The 25,071-nt window shown below is 40.1% G+C and overlaps 1 protein-coding gene across 1 annotated transcript in view; it reads left to right on the top strand.

The window, feature by feature from the left end:
* NCOR1 (nuclear receptor corepressor 1) overlaps nt 1-25,071 on the top strand; it is a 55,650-nt gene that overhangs the window by 11,335 nt on the left and 19,244 nt on the right. The window contains exons 2-21 of the mRNA XM_058817585.1: nt 1,738-1,915; nt 3,168-3,304; nt 4,810-5,005; nt 5,952-6,134; nt 8,005-8,118; nt 9,386-9,442; nt 9,881-9,933; nt 10,651-10,717; nt 11,094-11,266; nt 13,166-13,256; nt 13,771-13,949; nt 14,404-14,458; nt 14,663-14,764; nt 19,170-19,300; nt 19,772-19,989; nt 21,599-21,661; nt 21,991-22,130; nt 22,848-22,974; nt 23,641-24,196; nt 24,895-25,024. Of these exons, the coding sequence (XP_058673568.1) occupies nt 1,808-1,915; nt 3,168-3,304; nt 4,810-5,005; nt 5,952-6,134; nt 8,005-8,118; nt 9,386-9,442; nt 9,881-9,933; nt 10,651-10,717; nt 11,094-11,266; nt 13,166-13,256; nt 13,771-13,949; nt 14,404-14,458; nt 14,663-14,764; nt 19,170-19,300; nt 19,772-19,989; nt 21,599-21,661; nt 21,991-22,130; nt 22,848-22,974; nt 23,641-24,196; nt 24,895-25,024 (2,880 nt within the window). The 5' untranslated portion in view covers nt 1,738-1,807. The remainder of the gene's footprint in view (nt 1-1,737; nt 1,916-3,167; nt 3,305-4,809; nt 5,006-5,951; nt 6,135-8,004; nt 8,119-9,385; nt 9,443-9,880; nt 9,934-10,650; nt 10,718-11,093; nt 11,267-13,165; nt 13,257-13,770; nt 13,950-14,403; nt 14,459-14,662; nt 14,765-19,169; nt 19,301-19,771; nt 19,990-21,598; nt 21,662-21,990; nt 22,131-22,847; nt 22,975-23,640; nt 24,197-24,894; nt 25,025-25,071) is intronic.

Raw genomic sequence — 25,071 nt, 5'->3', positions numbered from 1 at the left:
TTTTCATTCCATGTCTGAAAGGCAAACCAGAGGTTTTATTTTGGCTCTGGTTTAGGGGTGCTGTGGGGTGCTCAGGGACAGCTCTCTGCTCTCACATGTGCAGCTGGACCTGCTGCCTTTGTGACACTGTGCCTTGATTAAATGGAAATCAAATGACTCAGAGCCATTAGAGCATCACATAGCAGGTAAAGCTGTGCTCCAATGAATGCAGTGTGAATGATGAGGGATAATAAATGTTAATGGTGCAGCATTCTGTTACAGCTTGTCACTTGGCTATGAATTATAGGTACAATAATAGATGTATAGCTACTATAAATAGGTGTATAGCCACCATAGTGTACTATAAAGCACACTACTAGTGATCTGTAGTATTGCTTTGAAAGAGTAACTGTTGTCTTCTTTGATTTTTCAAAGAAGATAGCTGAAAATCAGGTTTAAGAGGTAAATGTAAATTAGTCTAATTATTTTGGTAGTCCAACATGTAAAGCTTTGTTTGATGGAGAGTTAAGGAGGAAAAATTTCCTGACCAGAACAGAAATGATAAAATATTACAGATATACTTTAAGATCTGTTTGTATAGCTTGCTCTTTGCTGAGCTGGTTTTGCCTATTGACTGATAATGGAAAATGCAGTTTATAGGTGATGTCTGTGAAATGCTGTGGATTAATGTGCTGTGAAATGCAGCCACTGAGGCAGAGATCAACAGTTTATTTGAAGGTCTGATGTGTCTGCTGGTTCAGGGCAACAGGTTGAGAATTTGCTCCACATCTGATAGAATTCTGGATTTAATGCACAGGTTCCTGGAATTGCATCTTTTGAACTATCAGAGAAAAATCTTTTCTGTTTAAAATATATTTATGTCCTACTTTTTTGCTTAGAGCCATAATTTACCTACTCAAGACACTGATGGGGGAGCAGGATTGAATCAGTTTATTTGGATTTTCAGCAGCTGGAGCTATAGCCAGCCTCAGGCATGCTCAGACTTTGCTAGGGAACTTGTCTGGATTGCTGCAGTATTTAAAATCTTTCCCCAATCAGTGTTTGCTCTCCATCTGCAGCTGGAGAATGCAGCAGAGGCAAAGTAGCCATTGATTGTCAACTAAGCAGGATTGTTTTCAGGCTTTGTAGTAATATTCAGTTTTTGGCATCCTGTAGGAGCCAAACTATGCTGGCATTTGAAGCAGAGCTGGTGTTCTGCTTTGTGAGTGCCTTTTTTCCTGACTGCTTGAGTTAAGCTGCTGTTGGATGGTTGGTGATGGCATTCAGGGCCTGGGATTTAGTGGACTGTAGGTGACACTGAGTGCAGCCCTAAGACTACCTGGATCTGAAAGTCACCAACACTTCATGGAACCCAAAAACTTTGTAGAAGAAACAAAAGTGAACTTTATGTTGTGCTAAAGAAATTTACTGTAAATGCAGAATCCAGCTATAGACTTATAAGCTCTTTAAAATTTATTTAAAGTGACCTACTTTTCTTATCAAATTCGAAGTCAACTGCTAAAAGGATGTATTCCGACAATATAATCCTCAAATCTTTGTGTAGACAATGCTGACACGTCTCATTTTGAGCCCATTTAGGACCCGTTAACATGTTTCAGACTGGAGTAACCTATTAAATAAATACATCAGGAAAAAGCTTTTACTGGTAATGGTTGTTTTGCTTAGGTGACTATGGCTGTAATGTATTGTGAGTACATCTGGTACTTCAGTGCTTATCAGCGATCTTTTTCCCTTTAGGCGGTTTCCTAGAAACATGATTGCTTGCTGGTCTTGATCTCGCAGCTTTGTGGAGACTCCTTCCCTGATAATGTCAAGTTCAGGCTACCCTCCGAACCAAGGAGCTTTCAGCACGGAGCAGAGCCGGTACCCGCCCCACTCTGTGCAGTACACCTTCCCCAGCAGCCGCCACCAGCAGGTAAGGACACCGAGCTGGGCTGCAGCCAGCCTGCTCTCCAAGGGCTTGCCCTGCCTGAAAGGGATTCATTCTGCTTCTTAAACCGAGATAACACAACTCCTTCACATCTGAAAACACATCAGTGGGCCCTGTTGGAGAGTTGCTCTGTTAAACACTGGTGGGGTGGCTTCTGCTGTTTTACTCTGCCCTCCTTACCATTTATTAATAGAAACATCCTGGTTTTATCGTTGCTTTCTCATGGTTTGAATAAATTCAGCAAGAGTTCTGTCCCTAAGCCTCTGTTGCAGTATTGGGCAATATAGAGAATCTCTGTAAGTTGAGTGTGGTACTTGTCAAAATTCTGTGCAAGGTGGAGAATGTGTAAAAACTTGTGTTACACTGATTTTTTTCTGAAGTAGCTGTACCAGTGCTGCCTGCTGAGTTCTGCTGGCCAGAATGGGAGTGAAGGATTTCTAAGGATATCCAACTTGCTCATTTCTGCCAAGCTTTTATTCTGCCATCCTGTGCTCTGTGCTGTGCAGGACCAGCTGTTGGCTTTACAACAGTTCAGGTTTCCCTCATTTTCATTACATTCTCCTCTTGCTGCAGATACTTTGGATGATACTTTCTTCTCCTTCCATGTTATCAAAAAGAAATTCAAAAACTGAAGCTTTTTGGTTTGCTCTGTGTTTATTTTTAGATAATTTATGAAAACTGCATCTCATGGGTAATGATCTATTACATGTCTTGTAGAGCTTCTCTTCAGTCAGTGCCAGCTGCATATAATTTTTAAAAGCAAGTAGTTGATCATACAAAAATACAAATAAATAATCTTGTTCTTCATTTTGCTTGTAAATTGTAGCAATTGGAAGATGCATCTTGTGTGACTCTTAGTCCTGATTAATAATGTCTGATATAAAAATGTCTTGAGGTGGTAACAAAAGAAATTGCCTCGAGGTTGCTCTCATTTTACCACTTTGCAGTTGGATGTGCAAGACTGATTTTAAAGGATGTTTTTGAAAGGCCATTCATCTGCTTGCTGCTGACTCATCCGTGTTTTGTTAGAAGTTGCTAATAAATGAGGTGGAATTCCCAGTATAAATATTTAGTCTCTTTAAAGTTTATTTAAACCTCAGAACTGCCATTCGCAAACATTTTGTGAGCCGGAATAAGCCTTTCTCAATCTGGAGTCACTCTGTATTCAATATCTTTGGAAACGATCATGGTCAGTGGATGCCTTTGTTCCTGCTAACAGCAGAGGTGTTCCCCTCAGGAATTTGCCGTTCCCGACTATCGCTCCTCTCACCTGGAGGTCAGCCAGGCCACGCAGCTCCTGCAGCAGCAGCAGCAGCAGCAGCAGCTCCGGCGCCGGCCCTCGCTGCTCTCCGAGTTCCACCCGGGCTCTGACAGGTGAGGAGGCTGATCTGGAAGGGTGGGAGCTCCAATCTCATCCCTGCAGCTGCTCTGGGGTTACCTGAGGACACAGAGTGGGCAGCAGCAGGGAATCAGATGCTGGAGTTTACTTTCACTTTGCCAATATCTTCCTTCCCAGTGAAACGGGTCAGTGCATGGGGGATGCTGAGGGATGATCAGTGTGCATCATTGCTGTACTGCTGTGCTACTTCAGACTTCATTGTCTGAAGGTTTTCGATGTCAAGCATTCATTTGAAGACTACTGAATAATCTCTGAACATCAAATTCAAAGATTAAAATCCCACTGCAGATCAGAATAATATTAACTGGATTGTAGTAAATTAGCAGGAACATGCTTCTCTTTAGGGAAGAGATTAAAATATTATTTATGCCCTCAATTCTTTAGTGTGTTAGGCTGCTGTTGTACAGTCATAGGTAAGTGTTAGGGCCTGTAACAACCTCTTATTTTCTTGCACTTACTGCTTGTACAAACCTTCTTTTGCCTTGGACTCTTAGTGAGTATATCTGCTAGGAGCAACTTTACATGCAGGATTACTGCTGGAGGTTTATTTTGGCTGTAACTGACCGATCTGCTTCTGAACAAATACCCATGATGAATGTTATGTAAATACTGGTCTGGCTTAAAATCTCATTAGGATATTCCCAGAAATAACTTGATGATAGTGAAATCTGGGGCTCCCATATTGCCTTCATCTCGTGTCAGCAAAATGTCAGTAAGGCTCTGTTTTAGTGCTGAGAATCACAGCAGCTTTTAGAGTTCTCAAAATTGAGTTTATAGCAGTCGTAAATCACACCCCCCCAGACTGTAAATTTGTAAAAGCTTATTTGGTAGCTCTGGCAAACTGCAGGAAACTGCTGCTGTCATCTCTTCAGTGGCACTTCATAGGAAGATGTTGAAGCATATGAGAGTCTTTTATGGGCATCCTGTGCACTGCTCTGGGAGCACCAAGTGATAACTGTTGGACATTTTTCTGAGAAGGAGGAATCTTTAAATGACTCATGGATTGAATCAATGACTGCTTCTGTCACAGAGCAGCATTTTAGTTGAGATCAAGTTCCAAACAGACTCATGGCTCATCTCAAGTGTTCTGTGTATATTTAAAAATTATTTGGCTGCAAAAATTCAATAATGGAGCTGTTGTGGCAATCTTCAGTGAAATATAGTTCTGTGTTTTTCTCATGGATTTTTGGTGGGTTTATACTTTGAATCAGATCTTTGATTTGAACAATATCCTTGTGGCAGAGCTGAGTTTCTTTAAGGTTGTTTAATGATAGGAGTGCCTTCAATTTGAGATTCAAGTTCACTTCCTATTTTCCAATGAATTTTAACTGTTGTATTTTTGAAGTCATTTAAAAACATTTATCTGCTTCACTGTTTAGAAGGAGCTTCATCAAATGACATCTCCTTTAAAATTAAAAAGCATTGAAGATTCTTCTCATATCAAAAATGTATATTTTAACAGTTAATCTCTTCTGTTTAGGCCTCAGGAAAGGAGAACTGGATATGAACAGCAGTTCCATCCAGGTCCATCTCAGACTGATCATGATTCTCTGGAGTCCAAGCGACCACGTCTTGAGCAAGTGTCTGATTCCCATTTCCAGCGTGTCAGTGCAGCCACTGTCTTGCCTTTAGTGCATCCTCTGCAGGAAGGGTTGAGGTCTGCAGATATTAAGAAGGTAAAGCCATTTGCTGTCACAGTGCTGCAGGTCTAACTTTCTGTGTTGCTAATCAGACTTCTTCTGTTAGATAATTTTTTTGTTTGTTTAGGTTTTTTCTTTAATCCCAAAAATTTACACATTATCAGAAGCTGTGATCATGAGTCAGTGTTACTCTCTTACACAGTCTGACTCAAACACAGTAAATAGACTGGAATTCTGAGTTGCCACTACTCTCTTAAGTCACTCAAACCTCAGTTGTAAAATGATTGTAGCATAGTGCATGAAATATTTCTGCTTTTCAGCTGAAAGCTGCTGGCAAATCCATGCAAGTCCATTTTTTCCTGTAATTAACATGGGACTGAATAGTCAAAGTACTTCCTTCCACCCCCTTTTCCCTTCTAAGCATTTGAAATGAATCTGCTTATTTACATAACACTAATTATACTGGTGACTGTCTCATTTTGGCTAAATCTAGGACAATCTAGTTTGGGATGGGTATTTTCTATTTTAGATATTGAATATTAGAGCTAAATTCAAGAGAACTTCACATTTATAACCACAACTAACTCCACATGTGCTTTATAAGACTGGCCATGATTATCTTCAAGAATATTCTCCTCAGTATAGGTGCAGAGTATGGAGGTGTGGCTCTCAAGTAACCCTCCCTTTAAAAATCAAAGTTACTGTTCACATTATGGAGATATATTTTAAAAGGAAGGTGTTTGGGTCTTATTTTGCCTTCAAGGTAAATATTGCAGTATGGTGTTTTAAAAAAACCCCTAACTTTGAAATTACAGTATCATAAAAGATTTAGAGCATTATGAAAACTTTAACTGATCTCTCAACAGAGATATAGATAATTGGAAATTGTTGCTAATTCCTGGATGTTTGGTTACTGGGCACTCATTCCCAAGTTATGACTGATTTCCTCTCTATCTCCCCTCATCTCCTGTCCCCATGGAAGGACCCAGCTTTTGGAGGAAAGCATGAGGGACCATCTTCTCCAATTTCTGGTCAGCCTTGTGGGGAGGACCAAAATGCTTCACCTTCCAAGCTGTCAAAGGAAGAATTGATCCAGAGCATGGACCGCGTAGATCGCGAAATCGCCAAAGTGGAGCAGCAGATCCTGAAACTGAAGAAAAAGCAAGTAAGCACAGCAGGCACTGCTCTTGTTTTCTGCCAGTGAGAGGTGTGGAAAAACCTCATTTGGTGATGGTGAATTTTTTGGTTACATGAATCAGATGAAGAAGTTGAAAGGAAGGGTTATATGTGTGATTTTGTTTTAAATAAGTTGGATGCCACACAGTTCTAAACATTTTTGAAAGCAGGAGAAAGCCACGTAGGAAGAGCAGCAGTAGATGGGTTTATATTTGAAACTGCTGTGAAACAAGGGCACTGTGACTGTAATTCCAGCTTCAGAGCTGCCTGCTGGCTGAGGGGAGGATCATCTTTCTTCTTTTGCAGTCTGTGCAAGGGGAGAATCTCTTGCATGCATCTCCAAAACCAGAGCTTGTACAAAAGCCCCTGGATCATCTGCTTTCCTAAGGGCAAGAGATCCTCACATCTGGAGCTAAGGCCAGCCTTGGGGGAAAGTGCAGTAGGAGAGGTGCAAACAAACACAGAGAGCAGAGAAATAAAAAGGAAATATCACTTTGTTTTTGCATGGCCCTGGCCATGCTTTGCATCAGAGATCTGCACTTCAGCCACTGGAAGCAAAGGAAGTGTTTGCTGGCAGAAGTTGTTGCTTTCCCAGGAGCTGTTGTGGCCAAGTAAACCCACCCTTCAATCGAGGCATCTGTTAGTCATTGACAAAAACAAAGTCCTTTTCCTTTTCCTTTTCTGACTTTCAAAGATCCAGATAGAAAAAGTGCCAGCTTTACTCTTCTAGTTGGAACTCTGGAGGAAATGAGAATTACTTTGTAGGATTTGTTAACTTGTAGGTCCAGGATAACAAACAGACAATTTATGGTCTGGAAGTGTTTAATTATGTCTGAATTTTAATGAGCTGTAAAGTGACCTCCAGCAGAAAAACAAAAAAGGATGTTGCTGAGTACCTGTGTGGTAATGATGCTTATCTCTCTGTGCACTTTTCCACAAAATCAGCAAGTGCTGTGCAACTCATCTCTGAAGGGTCATTTGTGCACATTTGTCTGTGATTTGATTTAAAAAAACTACAAAGTTGATGTTGAAATAACTGAGCCCAAGTCTTAGGGCATTCTGCTAAAATTTTAGGGAATTCTTGCCCAGCAATGTAGCAGATTCTAACCAGGACTGTAAAGCAGGATGGATCCCTGGTGTCAGAAGTTCTTTGCTGTATATTTGTGGCAGGCACAGGTGAAGGATATTTTAAAAATGAAGATGTCACTGAACCATATTTATTTGATGTGAAAGTAAATCACAGCAGTAGATTTAGTAGGGAAGGTAGTAGTTAGCTAGGAAAGGAGTACAGGGTGGGTTTTTTGCTTTTGGTTTTTTTGTTTGCTTGTTTGGTATTGTAACAATCCTGGAACTTTAATGCATGTGGAGTGGTTTATTTTTGCTGTGAAGTACCTTCAGAATGATGTTCTCTGTGGCGTGTTAGAAGGACTTTTGTACCTTTTGAAGCCATAAGACAGCAGTTATGGTGACACTTGAACATCTACAGTCCAGAAAGGCAGCTCTGTGGTTTATTTCCACTGTGAGAAGGCGGCTCTGATGTAACTGTTCTCCAAAGTTGATACTTTTGTTTAAAGTTAAATAATGATAAATTACAAAGTGACAGTGGCTTTAACTGTCAAGCTGAAACAAGTCTGATTCAAGGCAGGTGAGTCTTGTGCACAGGTAATTTGAGTTACCAATAGTACAAAAAATAGTCTTATTATTGTCCCTGAGGGCATTAAAACCATTTCATTCATTCCTTGTCAGCGCAAAACAACACAAGAGGCAGTGCTGACTGATCAGCTGCGTATTTTATCTCTGGTGACTAATTACTGGTGGGGGGAGCATGGATGGCTGATTTTCTTTCTTTGGTCTCTTAGCAACAACTTGAAGAGGAAGCTGCGAAGCCTCCGGAGCCGGAGCGGCCGGTGTCCCCTCCGCCCGTGGAGCAGAAGCACCGCAGCATCGTCCAGATCATTTACGATGAGAACCGGGTGAGTCCCTGCCCCTCACCCAGGCCTCCCTCTGCCTCTGAGCTCACATTCATTAGGTGTTCATGCACTTCCATGGAGCAAATCTATCTGTTTTACTGATTTACCCACCCCTCTTTTGCTATTTGTTAGCTTCTTTAAATGAAAGACATTTTAATGACATTTTTATTCTTGAGCATGGGAATCTTCCTTCGATCTTCCTTGGGTCTCATCCTTGTGCTGAGATGCATGAATTATCTATCCTCTTATATATCCACACATATATATCCTCTTAAGTGTGTGATTTGAAAAATGCCTCAGAAATTCATCTTGAATTCCTCAAATGAGCTGACAAACTTGGCTGAAGACTCTACTTTTAAATGAGCTGAAGAGAAAAAACTGCATATGTTGTAGGATTTTGTGCCTTCTTTATAAACTCTGACTTCTGGCACTTCATATCTGTTCATTTATCCAAATCTTAAGTAGTAATATGTTGGTGAATTATGAGCTTGTGTTGTTTAAGTGGTGAGAAAAGTTCAGGAGCTCAGTAATATTGCCAACAGTAACAGCAAAAATGCTTCCTGCCTTTTTTTTCCCATGGTAGTTTGAGATTAGGGACTCAGATATCTGGGGGTTTTGAAAGTATCGTGATCTTCTGTGAGAGTGCTATATGTTTGTTTAATTTCCCAATTTTGTTCTGTAGTTTAGAGGAACAGCTAACTTCTATTACAATAGATTGGGGGTTTTTTTTAGGAATTAAAATCCCCCTGCAAAACAATGCTAGATTTTGTACAGTACAACTGTATCCCAAGCATTCAAGCATGAAAGGAGGGGTCAGAATTATTTTGTGGTTTTCACTTGGTTTGAATGAAGGACCTTTGACACACTTAGTGTGTTTATGTACTCATGGATTCACACTCCCTGATTTGGCAATTGGAGAATTTTAGTCTCTTCATTCCATTTTTCAAAACTAAGTGTATTTTATTTTACTGGACACCTTTATTCCTTTTTATAATTATTTGCTGTACTATGAAACGCACAGTTTGTTTGAACTGCAGAGGTCAGTTTCTGCTTTTATGCTCTATCAGCTTCCAGACTGGGAGATCAGAGTCACTACCAAACAATTCAGGTACAGGTTTCTTTATTTGCTGAGGCAACATTGCAGAAGTAGGTTAAGAAGGATCTTGTGTGTTCAGGCAGGGGTTTAGCAGAGAACACAGAGTTCAGATCCACATTTGACATGAACTTCAGAGGATTTACTCAGACTATACCAAAAAAATCTTATTTGCAGAAAAAAGCAGAAGAAGCTCACAAGATTTTTGAAGGTCTTGGTCCAAAAGTTGAATTGGTAAGTTGTGGAATTCTGGTTTTTTTCCTTTTGTACTATTTTCTGTGTTGCCAGTTGCTCTAATTTGGTTGTGCTGAGCAGCTGTGGTTCTGTATGTGTAGAAGAAATGTGTGTCTGAATGCACTGTGAGATGGGGCTTGAGTGAGTTCATTTGCCATGTAAGTGTGATTTTTAAAGTACATTTTAATCTATTTGAGAGAACAGTTTGAAGTATGAAGAAATGAAGTACTATTATATACAGAAGTAGTTATAATACAATTTTAAGTAATGAAATTTGTGCTTTGTGCTGAATATCTTGTAGTCCCTTCAGCTCTGCTGCATCTCAGATTGAGTGCACTGTTCTCAGAATACTAAAATATTGTTAAATGTGGTGCATACACATTTACAGTTCCATGCATTGCCAAGTGCTAAGTGTTCCTTTCTCATCCCAAATTGCAGCCACTTTACAACCAACCCTCAGACACCAAGGTCTACCATGAAAACATCAAAACGTGAGTGCTTTAATTCCCTCTCATTGTCCCATCAGGGGATCTGGACTTGAACATTCCCTGACATTTTTCATTGCTATAGGATGTGTGAGTTTAAACCATAATTAAAAGCTTCCAGTCCATGTGACTTTCTGATTTCTTTGTTGTAAAACAGTTCTGCAAGGTGTGCATTATATGTGCTGAAGGCAGAGGGAAGCTCTGGCTTTCCATCTTCATTTAAAGACAAAAATAAATAAACATTAAGTTGGCTGTCCTTTAAAAACTTCTCTTAAAAAAAGCAATTCTTGCTCCACTTTATCAAATAGATTTGTATAGCACTTCCAAAGTACTTATTTCTTGAATAATATATTGGAAAATTTAGCTTTAGGGCTGAATTGCAAAGGCTTTTTCCCCCATAAAAGCAAAATAGCTTAAACCAATTTTTTTTCATTTTAACATATTATCTCTCCTGTGGTTAAGGAGAGCACCTGCCTTGAAGTTGGAACCTTTTGTGTCTCAATTGCTTATTCCAGCCATCTTCAAGAATCTCCTCTCTGAAATAATACAGTATTAGGTGATTTTGGTATTTCAACTTCATTGAGAATTTTTCCTATTTTTTACCCCGAAACTGTTATTCATAATAAAGATGTGACATCTGGAATTGAGATGGGTTTTGTTGAGTAGTTTTGAAATGCTTGATTCTTATGTAGTTCACTTTTTTCCCCTAATTTTGTTCTCCAGAAACCAGGTGATGAGGAAAAAGCTGATCCTATTCTTTAAAAGAAGGAACCATGCAAGAAAACAACGGGTGAGAGCACCATGGTTTTCTAAAAGGAGCATGTGCCTGGTTTTCTGTCTGGAACCTTGTTTTACATTTGCAAATATATTAATTAGAAAAATAAGACCTTGAGCTAAAACAAGTGTGGGATATTTCTGGAAGGCAGTAATGACAATTACCAAATACCACTAGGATGTGTAAAGCAGAGAAATGGTGTATTAAAAATCTCCATTTTTGTATCCACTTCCTCACCTTCTCTGTGCTGGAAATTTGGTGTAAGTCACCTTCAGCATGGAAGGGACTGGAGCAGGAAAAATCTGTGCAGTCCAGGAGCCTGCCCATGGGACAGGTACTGATCATTTGGTGTATTTTGCCTAGTTCAAGGTTTGCTTTTGGAATTTAACAGGAACAGAAAATCTGCCAACGTTATGATCAGCTGATGGAGGCATGGGAGAAGAAAGTGGACAGGATAGAAAATAATCCACGCAGGAAAGCCAAGGAGAGCAAAACACGGGAGTACTATGAGAAACAATTCCCAGAAATCAGGAAGCAGAGAGAACAGCAAGAAAGATTCCAAAGGTATTCCTGGAGATTTGAAATATTCCTGCAAAATATCTCTTCAGCCTTAAGTTTTACAATTGTTTATAATAAAATTAGTTAATTTTAATGGTTAAGTTTTATATTAATGACTTTATTGCTTTGTGTCACGGAGTATAAAGTGAAATGTTCTTCCCTTTGTTCACTGTGTTTCCATGGCATTGAGCTCAAGTTTCCCTTCCCATCCTAAGGATCTCAATGACTTTATCTGTCCACTGTCACAAATGTCCCCTTTGCTGTCCCTCCCCTGCAGTGCCAGCCTCATCCCTTGGTGTCTCTCAGGCTGTGGTGATGGCCACAGGGCTCCTTTCCCATGTCCCTTTTCACATCTGCTGTCAAACCCCATATTTTCCAATAGGAACACAGGAAAGGGCCAGTTAGCAGAGGCTGCTTAGGTTGTGGTGTCAGTGAGATGAGGAGAGTTAATTAAGCTGCTCAGAAAGAGTTTTGTGGAGTTCTGAAGGCAGCTGAAGCATCAGCTTCCCATGAGCCTGCTCATTTTGGGCACACACCCCAATTTACACTGATATTTTTCTATCACTGTCTGTGTTACTCCTCTGTTTCATAATCCCTGTATTCATTAGCCTCCACACTTAAAAACCATTTATCTTCTTAATTAACAGTTTGACTGATCTTTTATTGTACTTGCCAGGTAATTTTATTCCAGACAGTTTTGCATTTTAAAATATTCAAGGTGTGACAATTAAGGACCTATTATTTAATTTTAATCTATCAGACATTTGTAAGATGGAAACTACAAGGAATCTTAAAAGGAATGAAATGCACTTCACTTGAGAGTTCACCTTGCAGTGCTGTAGGTAGAGAGATAGGATTTAAATTAGAATTAGGTCAAGTTTGATTCAGTTGTGTTGAAATCTGTTTATCTGATGTTTGAAATCATTTCAATACACCTTTGAGAGTTCAAGCCCCATAAAGATTTAATCTCATCTCTTGTAACCATCTGTCTACATCACCTTTTTGTCATAAAACATGGGGAAAGCAGAGAGTTGGCTATACACTGTGAAGGCTGCGAGATTTTTTGGAATCAAGAAAAGAAAGTAAACTGTTAGGATGGGAACAGCACTCATACATAAGAAGTTTCACTTCAAGAATATTTTATGTCTTGGTCATTGTAAACTATTAGGGGAGGGATCATCTCTTTGCATTATATTTACATTCTGTAAAATAATGGCCTTTCTGTCTATAGCTGTGCTCTAAGCCATGTAAAAATGAAGGGTTTTTTCCTCAGATTTTGTGCAAATGGATGAATTCAGTAAAATCTTGGAGGTATTTTGTCTCTCCATTTAGTAGTGATTTTTACCTCTGAAATGCTTTTTGACCCAGGTGCTGTAGTATATTATTGTGATGTTCCTAAGGGTAAAGATCACAAGGTGAAAAATTCTTCAAATTACAGCTCTCCCCATCAATTCACAGGTGGAAAATTTTGTTTTGTTGTAACAAATCTCAGTGCTGTATTAGTACCTTGACCAAATTGATAAAAAGCAGATTTAGTGTGGTTTTCTTAAAAAACCAAAAAAGGCTCTTTCAAGGTGTATCAGTTGTACTAATTAAGGGGATAATTTCTGTGCCATGATGAACAGAATGCTCAGCAGAAGCAAATTCATTTATCTGCAGCACCTACTTTGCAGTGGAATTGGTGGTGACACTTTTTTTGTGCCCTTTCTGCTGAGCTTTGCAAACTCTCTGTAAAGCCAAGCAGGACATGACAGAGTTTGTGCTCTGACTCTCCTTAAGAAAGACCAGCCCTAGCTGATTTGGGAGACTGCTAACAGCATTATAAAGCATTTTGGAGGTTGTTGTGGTGTACAAAAGCTGCAGATAGAGGTGATTTCCACTTTATCCTTTTTCCTTCTGTTTCAGAGTTGGCCAAAGAGGGGCTGGCCTTTCAGCAACCATTGCCAGAAGTGAGCACGAGATTTCAGAAATCATCGATGGGCTCTCTGAGCAGGAGGTGAGCCTGGTGCCTGTGCTTTGCTGTAGAAGCACAGCCAATAGATCTCCTCTCACTGGCAGTGCAAGGTGTCTTGTAGAGGGTTTGTTTCATTGAGAAGAGAAAGTTCTTCTCTCTTTAAGAGAATCTGTGTGAAGTGTGGCTTGAAGCAGATCTTACAAACACTTTTCTTTTGAGGGTTTTGCTTTCTAATTGTATCTGCCCTAGATTTTTCTCATGTGGCTGTTCATTGCAGGCTTGCTGCAACCTAGTTTTTAACAGCTGTAACAAACATGTGAAAACTCTTCCTTTTCTCAACCCCTCCATCATTTTGGTGTTTCACCAGTTGTGACACTATTTCCTTTAGCTGCCCATAAGCGTTTATTGCAATAGTGACAACTTCTGCAAGAGTGGTGTACAAAAAGAACTTCCAAGCTGCCTGTGAACGTGGAGCTTTAAGAGCTGTGTAATTCAAGAACTGTAAACATCAGTAGCAGCATTTTGGGTGTTCTTTACTTTGTCTTTTGTTCTGCAGAATAATGAGAAGCAAATGCGGCAGCTCTCTGTCATCCCTCCCATGATGTTCGATGCAGAGCAGAGAAGGGTGAAGTTCATCAACATGAACGGGCTCATGGAGGATCCCATGAAGGTTTATAAGGACAGGCAGTTCATGAATGTCTGGACAGACCATGAGAAGGAGATTTTTAAGGAAAAGTAATGGCCTTTCTTATCTTTTCTTTTTATTGCATTGAAATGACAGAATAACAGTTAAATGCCCAACCCCATAAAGCTAAATCAGGAATGCTGAAGCTTTTGTGCAATAATATTTGAAAATGTTCTTAATTGGCTATCATGAATATTGCAAAAGTTTTAGACTATTTTTCATCTGGGTGTGCTCACATGCATTTAGTCCTTAAATACAAAATTTTCTCAAAAGTACTTTAGTTCTGTGCTAAGATTAAAATGAGAACTGTAGGTAAGGAATTTCATTTTATCATTTTAAGTGCTGAGTTCTAAATTTGCACAATCTGAAAACTGGGCTTTTTAGGCAAATTTCATTTGTGTAAATGAAGGGCTTGCTGATGGAACAGATTGTTTGCAAGATGGTTTTTGCTTGTTGGATCATGGATTATGTTGTTAAACTGAAATAATTTCTGATTTGTTAAAGGTTTGTCCAACATCCCAAGAACTTTGGTCTAATTGCTTCCTACTTGGAACGAAAGGTAAGACATTTTTTGATATAAACATAGGATGAGATCCCTAACTTTCCAATATAATAATAAATTATTATTATAATAGATATATATAATATATAGAAACTTTTCTACTTTTGTCTGAGGGCTAAATAGTTTTAAGTGTTTGGAGAAATTAAAAACTAAAATCTTTTCATTAGTAAACCCTACTTTCTCCTGTTTTTTTCACTTTAGAATGTTCCTGACTGTGTATTATATTATTATTTGACCAAGAAAAATGAAAATTATAAAGCCCTTGTGCGAAGGAATTATGGCAAACGCAGAGGAAGAAACCAGGTACATTGAATTTATTCATCACTTGGGTATTGTTATTTTATTGCTTCATATTTACAACTGTTTCATTATCTGAGATAGCAACATATTTTAACCATTGAGGGGAAATAATTGTTTTTCCTTTATTATATTGTTGCCCTTTTAAAATTTAAGTGATCCTGACCTCAAGGGTGTTGTTGATTATTTTGGTTTTAATTCTCTGAAATATCTTCTTCCTTTGCACATTTCTTACTTGGTTTAATATGACATTTCATTTTCTTTGAGGAGTCTGCCACAGATATTGAGGTTGAATCCATCCCTAAATCCTCTGTTGGAGCCAAGAGAAATTAGGTTTAGCATGTGACTTGCAGTGGAAAATATATAATCAGTTCATAATGTCAGTGTTTGTCAAAAAGCAGAAATTAATAGTGGTCTTTATTTGGTGGTCAGGCTGAAAGTCAAAGTGGAACTTCAGAGCCAGAAGAGACCAATTTAATGCATGTGAATAAAAAATCCTGCTGATTCAGGAAGTGTTCCTTTGGATGTCTTCAGAGATGAAAATAACAGCATTTTATGTAGCAAAAGCTTATAAATACATGTGCTGGGCTAGCAGGGTTAATGTGGGTATTGAGAAACCTGAAAAAAATACCCCTGAAACTCTGGGGCTGCACAAATCTGCTCTGCAAGCCAGTAAATATTGCACTGAAATACACAATGAACGTTCTCTAGGAGTCCCAGTAAAAGAATATTTTTAATATAAAATTGTTGCAAACAGCTTCAGCTGAGGAGTGGATCCTGTTCAGTAGAAATGACCATGGGCTTGTGCTTCTGTGGTGCTGTTGTACTTAAACCTTTGGAATGATGGGCTGGTGTTCCACCAGGGGAGTCCTGTCATGGCAGAGCACCTTGGCTGTACCCCACAAAGGATGGATTGCTTAGGATAAGGGCATTGTCATTGTGCACAGGATTTCACAGAGCTTCTGCTCTGATGGGGGAAATCACTGGAAATAATTTCAATTTTGCCAGGACTTCTGTTAGAATTTCTAAGTCTTATAATCCTTTTTAATAGGAAGGGTTATTGCTGTTGGAGTAGTGGCTGGGGAAGGATTGCAGTTAAAGTCTGGGTGTGTGGCAAATGGAAAGAAGATGGAAATAAATGTGGACAGTCTCTGTGGACACTTGGCAGAGGTAGTGCTGCCATTTGGAGTGGCTCAGCTCCCTGTGCCACTGTAAGATGAGGTTGGTGTGGCCATGGAAGTGTCACATGTTGAGGAGTGCCTTTGCTGGGTGCTCTTCTGAGGGGTGAGGAGACAGAACTGGCTCAGCCTAGTGCAGTGGAACTGGAGATTCTGAGATATTTAGAAAATCATTACTGTATATTTAAATGTCTTTTCCACATTGTTAAATTTCAGAATATTGGAAATGTTAGAATTCAAAATTTATATGGACTTTTCTATCCATAAATGCTTGCTTACCTTGGATAATGTATATAGACCAGAAAGATTTTAATTCCAGCTTTAGACACAAGGGCATGGATTTGCTTGGTGAGCTCAGCTCAAGGTGCTCTGCCTGACTTTGTGACTGCTCCTGTGAGTGCTGGTTTATATGTGAGTAACTGAATACATCAGCTGGAGCACTGAAGGTTTGTTCAGCTCAGATTACTTGCTCTTGGAATTGAAGCAGAGTTGTACTCTGTAATTGCTGGTTGTTGATCCACTCTAAGTGCTACAGCAGATCCCTAAACTTTTGGCAAGGCTGGCCAGGCTTCATGTGTGCTCTGGGAAGGATGCAAGAAAGTGCCAGGATTTTAGCTCTGGAGAGGGTTGAGCTGGACTTGCCAGCTCAAGGAAATACTCTCAGCACTCTGAAAGGGAAATTGTACCACTTCTGGAAGTTTGAATTCAGAAGTATTGCAGTTAGCATGTTAATAGTAAAGAACTACATGGTGCAAAAAAAAAAAATTTGTATTTATAATTTTATTAATGATTAATTAGCAACATCTATAACAGCTAGTAAAAAAGAACTTGAGAGGGTTGAACTGCCTGGCTTGCCAGAACTTTTATCTTCCAGTTGCAGAAAGCAGCTCACCCCTTCCCCCTCCCGTGCCCCAGCTTTGTTTGAAGCTGATATTTTTCATATCTCTCAGTAGCAACTTGAAACTTTCTTGCTGATTGGCAAACACAAGTCATGTAAGATTTATGAGGTGCTCCAGGATGGGCTTAGGCCAATAACAGGTGCTTCAGCTTAAACTCTTAATAGTTCATATATTTTTGTAAATTAGAAGGCAAGCAAGTGGAATATTGCAGTGGAGGAGATATTAATCGTGGTAAGGACGTTGAAGTCCTTCAGAGAATGCAGTGAGCACAGCTTGGCTCAGGTTTCAGTGTGGGGGGTTCCACATGACAGAAACTGAGTCCTGGATCAAGGATGTGAAGAGGTGCAAGGCTAATAAAATTGTGATGTGTGTTTGTCCTCAAATAGGTCTAGAAAGGGCTTTTTATAAAATGCTGCCTGAACTGTTCTAGAGTGTCACAGAGGCAGCTGAACAAATGTGTCTTAAACCAAAGCTTGTCAATTGTAGAGCAAGTTTTTAACATAGAATTGAGAGAAAGCCATGGCTGTATGGTGCTTTAAATTGCCTATCCCTGGAAATGTTCAGGACAGGACTTGGAGCAGCCTGGTCTGGTGGGAGATGTCCCTGCCCATGGCAGGGGTTTGGAATTGGATGATCTTTAAGGTCCCTTCAAACCCAAACCACCCTGTGATTCTATGATTACAGAGAATTCCTTAAACAACTCATTGGAAGAAGGTTTCTTTAAGTGAAGTTTTATGTGACTGTGGTGGCCCAGCAGCACTCAGCGCTGGCTGTGTCCCTGCAGGGTGTGTGGCTGGCAGCAGGTGGGAGGCAGTGATGTGAGCAGACAGAAATTCAGGGCTGTGTGTGACGGGGATCACCTCTGGTGACTCCGGGGAGATTAGAAGGTGCTGTGTGAGAGGGGCAGCACTGCTGCAGGAGCTTAAGTGGCAGAATGACACCATTTCCTGGAATAAACACGTTGCTGGGTCAGGCAGCCTCTGCTAAGGAGCTCTGGGATGTTGCTGCTGGGTGGGTTTTGCCCTTTTGAGCCGTGCCCTGAGCTCAAGCCCATCCCCTTGTGTGGACAGTAAAAGTTTCGATCAGCAGATGAATGTGCAGGAACGTCGCTGACCGAGGCTTCGACTCCTTCAAGGTTTGTGTTTATGCATTGATTATGCAGCTTAAATAAAGTTACTGGGTAACAGAGAACCAACCAAGTGATGTTAACTTGTCCTATTAAGAACAGGATTGTCAACAACTATTTTCTCAATAGATTATATACAAAATAATTTTCTTTAATTTTTTAAATGCAGTTTTAACTCCTTGTTTTCAGGTCAGTCTCTCTAGCAAGGTGGAAATAATTTATCTTAGCACGTCTCTGACATCTTGCTTGAAGGAAGTCTTTGCATAATCAATAACCAGCACCTTAATTGCTAATAATTTGCAGCAAGATGATAGTGGTTAGTGTTTAGGGTTTCTGATCCAGTTCACATTATAAAATGTCAAAACCAAGTCAGTTTGTGACTATTTCGAGCCTCAGTTTAGTTAGTGAAACAGTGACACCTGCTGCTGCACTCATAGGGAGGTTGCTTCCTCTGTGAAAAAGAAAAGCCTATTTTGGGAAATTTTTTAGTAGACTGTAAAATCTGAGTTCATGAAGTGCTAGAACAGCAATCTTGTAATTCTCTGTCCTTGTCTTGTCGTTCTCTGTCCTTGTGTTTCCATGAATTGCCAAATGTACTCTGGGTATCTGAGACAAGCACTGTGCTTGTAAAACTGTCATCTCAGCAGAGAAAAGAGTTTTTGTTAGTTCTTTTAATAATTCTTTCTGTAAACTCACTGGAAATGTAAGTCTAAAATTCCCAACCCAATTTTTTAACAATTATATTTCTTAAATATTAGTGACAGTTCTGACAAAGCCACTTGGAGTTGCTGATAACTTTCATGCTACAAGACCTTCTGCTCCCCAGTTGTAAGATCATGTTTCACTATAAAATGCACAAAGTTAAAAATAAAACTTGAGAGGAGCAACACCCTCTCACTACACGGGTCAAACCTCCCTAAGCACTTTTAAAATTCAGCTGTTCATTTTTAGTGGGACACACAGCAGCCAGTGTGTGATTGTACACAACCACCTCCATACTCATGCTGCAGAAAACTCCTGTACTTCCATGGAATTTATATGATATAAAGCAGAGTTATTCTGTTCTTATGCTGACCCCTGTGCAGTGCCAGTAACTTAAAATATTACCAAGTGGGAAGTAAGGCAGCATCAGTTTTTGTGCTGCTCTGAGGACAAGATGCTGCACTTTTGTGTGATCAAATGTTCATCTAAATCCTATTTCATTTCAGCAACAGATTGCTCGTCCTTCTCAAGAAGAAAAGGTAGAAGAAAAAGTAGAAGAGGAAAAATCAGACAAATCAGAAAAAAAAGAGGAGGAAAAGAAAGATGAGGAGGAGAAGGATGAGAAGGAGGAATCTAAGTAAGTGTGTATGTGCTGAAATGCATGAATTCACCCTAGATTGCTGGTTTTGGCAAAGATCAGAATAGGATTTGCATTAGCCTGCCAGTGAAATCTGAACTGAAAACTATTCCTTTTGTGTATGAAACAATTTTTTTTTTGGACATACAAATTTCTCTGTCTTGTTGAGCTAATGAGATCAGTGGAAAAAGTAATGGAATTATTATTTTGCACATGTAATAATTTCCATGTCTTGTTGATTTGGGCTTTTCTCATATGTTCTATCACACATGGAGTATTCATCTTTTCTTTGAAGTTGACAAAATCTGTGTCACTGTCTGGCAGCTGGAAGTTGTGGGCAATAAGTGAATTCTGTTTCACTAAAGGCATCCTTTGGGTTTGTGGAGTTTTGTTTGTGTCTGTTGATATTCAGGAATATTTGCTCACAATGGCTCTCTGAATGTGACTGAATTATATTTTACCTATTCCCAGAGAAAATACCAAAGAAAAGGACAAAACTGAAGCTGCACCAGAGGAAACAGAGGAGAGGGAACAGGCAGCTCCTCGGGGCCGAAAAACCGCCAACAGCCAAGGGCGGCGTAAGGGCAGAATCACCAGGTCAATGACAAATGAGGCTGCACAGGCAAATGCTGCAGCAGCTGCAGCCACTGAAGAGCCACCACCACCTCTGCCACCCCCACCAGAACCTTGTGAGTAGCATTTACAGCACTCCCAGCTGGTGTAGGCTCCTCACTGACACGGGCATGCAGTGCACTTCTGTTTTCCTGGTTAATATTCCAGCTTTATTCTTAGCCCTGCTTATAATTTTGTGACTGTGTGGAACTGCTAAACTTCACAAGTGTAACTTCATGAATAGTGCATGTGCAATCAGCTGACTGTTAGAATGATGTGAGGGGAGAAAAGGCAGTTCAGCCCTTGTGTGGTAACACCTTGTCTCCCTGGGCAGGTTCGTGATGGGGCTGCAGAGATCCAGGTGACACAGATTCACTTACAGGCTGCAGCTCACTGAGGATGCTGTTAAATAATTGGCCTGATATTTGAGTACTTCAGGGAGTTTCATAAGCTGAAATAGATCTTGGCAAGTTTTTGTTTCTGCATTAGATGGCAAGAGGCTTTTTAAAATGAAATGTTACTTTCTTGGCTGGTATGATTAAAAAAGACGATGCAGTCTCTGAGTGTATTTTGGAAAAGGCTGACCTACTTTGTGTTGATGCAGAAATACCAGAATATCTTGTAGCTGGTAAATAATTATCCAGGATGGCTGGGCAGGTTGTGGTTTTTTCTTGTGGTGCTCTGCAGTGGCAAAATTTGTTATTCCTCATGCTTCAGCTGGGTAGTTACAGGCAGCTGCTATTCTAGAGCTTGTAACTACTCTTCTGTTACTCAGATGTTCTGCCTATAAAGAACAAAGTGAGCACATCAGGTCTTGTATAGCTGTAAACAACAGAGATTGTGAGAAACATTCTTGCTCCATTGATACAGTGGGGTTTTATAAGTCTGAAGCAATAGTGGGTTTTGCTTTTTATTTTTAAACCATTTTTGCAGGGTTTTCTGAAAAACCCAAAATAGTTTTTCAGTGGATCAGATACTTTACAGTGTCCTATTTTTGTGGTTTGTTAATGGAAGCTGTTGCAGGGTCTTTGTTACATGCTGTGTGTAATGGCAGATTTTATAGAAAGGAAATGGAGGCTGGTGCAGCTCAGTGCTGTTCAGAAATTTAAACAGAATTATACGAAATCCAGAGGAGTGAATGAAAAGCACTAAAAGCACTTTGTATTGAATCATACTTCGTTTCCTGCTTACTTTTACTGGGTTTTTTTGTTTTCTTTTCTTTTTGTCCATTTATCCAGTTAGAGACTCAGTTAATACAGGAAGAGTAGATTCCTTGACACTACTAACCAATAAATAACCATTCCAGCAGTGAGACAGCACTGAACTAGCTTAGAGCATGTTGGATTGCTGCTTTTACTAGCTGATGGTAATTACTGACATTTTAAATAAAATTTTAGTGATAAATGCATCTAAGTTACTTACAAATCTTCCTTGACAGAGAATTAATCCCAGTTTTGCAGGCAGAATAGTTTTGAAGAGTTTTCTCTGCTGAGCTTTTGGTGGTTCCTTCTCTACCTCTGACTTGGTTTAATGGAGATTGACTGTTTCCCTCTGACAAGAGAGCTTTCCGCAGTGGCCTGAGCAAGCCATAATGTAAATAGATTTCTGGACTATGGGATGCATAATTGGTGTCATGATAATGAATCCTGGTCTTTTCTCTGCTCAGTGTCTTTGTTTCTCTTTCAGCTTCTACAGAGCCTGTGGAGACATCCCGCTGGACAGAAGAAGAAATGGAAGTTGCTAAGAAAGGTAAACCTTGTAAAGCCTTTGATTTCCTTCTAGATACTTGCATTTACAAAATTTCAAGGATTCACTGAATCACTGAATATATTTGCTGGGACTTTTGCCAACGCTATGCTGATTTGAAAATTGCTGTTGGTTTTTTTGGAAAAAAAGAAAAAGCAAGCAGCTTTAAGAGACAAAATCATCTTTTGAGACTTATGTTGACTCTTTTCCTGTGGGTTACTTAGAACTGTTTGGACATCTTGCCTTCCTGTAGGCATTGTTGTTCCATTTATTGAGGTTTGGATAGCTGAGTTATTGATCACGTAAATATTGCTTCCTTTATGTCTGACCAGGTCTGGTGGAACACGGGCGAAACTGGGCAGCGATTGCCAAAATGGTTGGGACGAAAAGTGAAGCTCAGTGTAAGAACTTCTACTTCAACTACAAAAGGAGACACAACCTGGACAGTCTCCTCCAACAGCACAAACAGAAGGTGAGTGCTGTGGACATTGAGTTTTTTGCAGGGAAAAACTTGGATCTTTCTGAAGTCATTCATCACACTTCATTAAGGCTGTTTTGCAATCTCCACTCATTTCCTTTTCTACTTGTTTTTGTGTTGTGACATAAATCTCCTACAAAGGGTGGCCAAGGCTCACTGACCTGTGACAGTAACCACTTCTTGCTTTAAAATGCAAGAGAAGGTTTTGTACTAGGTAAAACACTTGAGCCTGAAGAGTTCTTCAGTGCTCTGGAAGCCTCGTTCCTCACCAGTGCATGAGCAGCTGTAGATGTACAACAGCTCCTTGAGACACAGCAGGCACTGACCTTACCAACCAGAGCAGGACAGGTGGCAGAAGTCCAGGAACTGAAGGTTTGGGGGCATTGAAAGTAGAATGTTGTGTGTTGGAATCCTCTAAGCTGCAGTGCTGCCTTGGTCTTCTCTCACTGAGGTGAAGAACATCAGGGTCTGTTTGCTGCAATTGTTTTGTTGTCCCCCAAACTTGCTGTGAGACCATGGTTGATTGCCAAACTTGGTTTTGGTCAGGAGCAGCAAAAGTTGGTCTGAAGTTGGAAAAGTGTCTCTTTGTGAATGACGATGCTAAACAGAGATTCTCTGTCCTTCATTTCAACCTCAGATTGGTAAATGGGAATGTGTAAAAGGCAATAATTGTGAATTTTCAGTACATTGTCAATGCTGTGTCTTCCTCAGTCTTCGCGAAGGCCCCGAGAGGAGCGAGATGTGTCCCAGTGTGAGAGTGTGGCTTCCACTGTGTCAGCTCAGGAGGATGAAGACATTGAAGCATCTAATGAAGAAGAGAACCCAGAAGACAGTGAAGGTAACTTTTCTGGGAAGGAAACTGGTGTGTGCACAGAAAGGGGCCCATGGTTTGTGCTAATCATATGCTCAGAAAGCTGTGTTCCACTTGATGGTGTTGTTGTTGTTGTTCAAATGCTCTTTCAGTTGAGTTTGAGTGACTTGAACTCACTCAAGGGGATGCAGCATTTTTAGAATTTAGCAACCTAAAGATGTTTACTGCTTAGTATTTTGAGATGCTTTGATTATGCTGTCATCTGGAGTGCTGAAACAAGTTGAATCAAATAAATGTAACCTTTGGTAGTCGGTAGTCTCAGTAAAGCTTCAGACAAGCAAATTCAAGTGGTTTTTTTTTTGTTGTTGTTGTTGTGGTTTTTTTAATATATATTTTTTGGTTGCAACTGCTTATTTATAGACACTCAACATCAGTCAATCTTGGCTGGCCTTTTGTAGAGCAAAAGCCAATAGAATTCATAAACAATGAATGAGAGAAGATGACTAAGGGTTGGTTTTGAGTAGTTGGTATTTTTTAGTTGCAGTGTTTCTGTAATTCAGCCAATTGTCCATTTCTATAATAAGTCAAAATTGTTGTTGCAGATGAATTGGTTAAAATTGATGGATCCTTACTGCACCCAATTTTTCAGATTTCATTGATTCAACCTTCCATGGCAAAACATTTTTTCCCCAGGTGCTGAAAATAGTTCTGATACAGAAAGTGCTCCATCTCCAACTCCAGCAGAACCTGCTAAACCGACTGAAGAAACTCCATCTGAGCCTGCTGCTCCAAAAGTAACCACTGAGGCCCCAGCAGAGCAGGAATCTGCCATTAAACCTGCAGCCAGCACATCTCCCTCCTTACCAGCCCAAAGTGTAACAACAACTGAAACTCAGAACCCTGAGCCCCAGGTCAAGGAAGAAATAAACACTGAGGCTGAGGAGCCTATGGAGGTGGACAGTAGGAGCCATTCAGCTGAAGCTAAGCCTGTGATTACTCTTCCAGTTCATACCAAAGTAGAACCTGTAGAGACTGAAATGAGGCTACCAGAGAATATTCAAGTGAAAATAGAGAGTGATACCAAAGAGAGAGAGATGGAGAAACCCAAGGAAAAGTCAGAACCAGAGGAAATGGACTACAGCCTGTCCCAGCCAGTGACTGCAGCCAGACCAGAATCCCGTTCAGATAATGACTCCAGTGCCACCTGCAGTGCTGATGAGGAAGTTGATGGAGAACCTGACAGGCAGGGGTGAGTAGAGCTTTGGATGGACAATCTCTGGAGCTGGTTCTCTTTTGGGAGTGGCTGACACCACTGAGGGTATTTGAAGTCCTTTCAGTGTTCTGTTGGTGCAGTTCCTGTGTCACCCCAGTGTGGCTCTGGAGCCAGTGCCCCCCTCCCTCTCAGTGATTTAATATACACACAGTGCCAGGGATAGATGTTTAAATGTCAAAAGTATCCAGTGTCATGGAGTGCATGTGGGCTTTGGAAGAGTGCAGTGATGGTGTTTGTGCATTCCCTTGCCTCTTCAAACATCATTTTTCCACAAATGTCTTAGCCCTCCATGTGAAATCATTTTATTGTAGACTACTGTTAATTTTCTGTGCACTAGATACATGTAGTCCTTCCTACCTTTTGTGTTTTTCCAAAGCACTCTCTAGAAAGAAGGTTGCATTGATGTAAGTACTGCACACATAAATTTCTGATGTGGGAGATTCTGAGCTCATATTTTGGTATTTCTGTGTATTATGAAAATGTAGCAGCATCTGTTGCCTCTTCTACCGTATGTGCTGTGGGACAAAACACAACATGGTTGTGACTTTTCAGCTCTTTGTCCACTTTGATAATTTTGTTGGTTTTTTGAATTTAAGAGTTGTGGCTGTACATTTTTTAAGATGTATAATCTTGCTCCTTTTGGTAATATTTTTCCCTTCTATCTCTTTTTCCAGTATCTTCAGCAGGGAGTCAAAGCCTTCACTGTTAAATCCCACTGGGTCAATCCTGGTATCATCCACAATAAAGCAAGGGCAGATGGACCTGCAACAGCTTCACCACCGAGCTGCTGTCATCCCACCTATGGTATGGGCACTTTTCATTGATGTTTGAAGGAGTGTTTGTTACCCCTA

Source organism: Ammospiza caudacuta, chromosome 20 (genome assembly GCF_027887145.1).
Source record: "Ammospiza caudacuta isolate bAmmCau1 chromosome 20, bAmmCau1.pri, whole genome shotgun sequence".
Taxonomy (NCBI): Eukaryota; Metazoa; Chordata; class Aves; order Passeriformes; family Passerellidae; genus Ammospiza; species Ammospiza caudacuta.
Note: the sequence above shows the minus strand (reverse complement) of the source record. Positions and strands in the feature narration are given on the sequence as shown.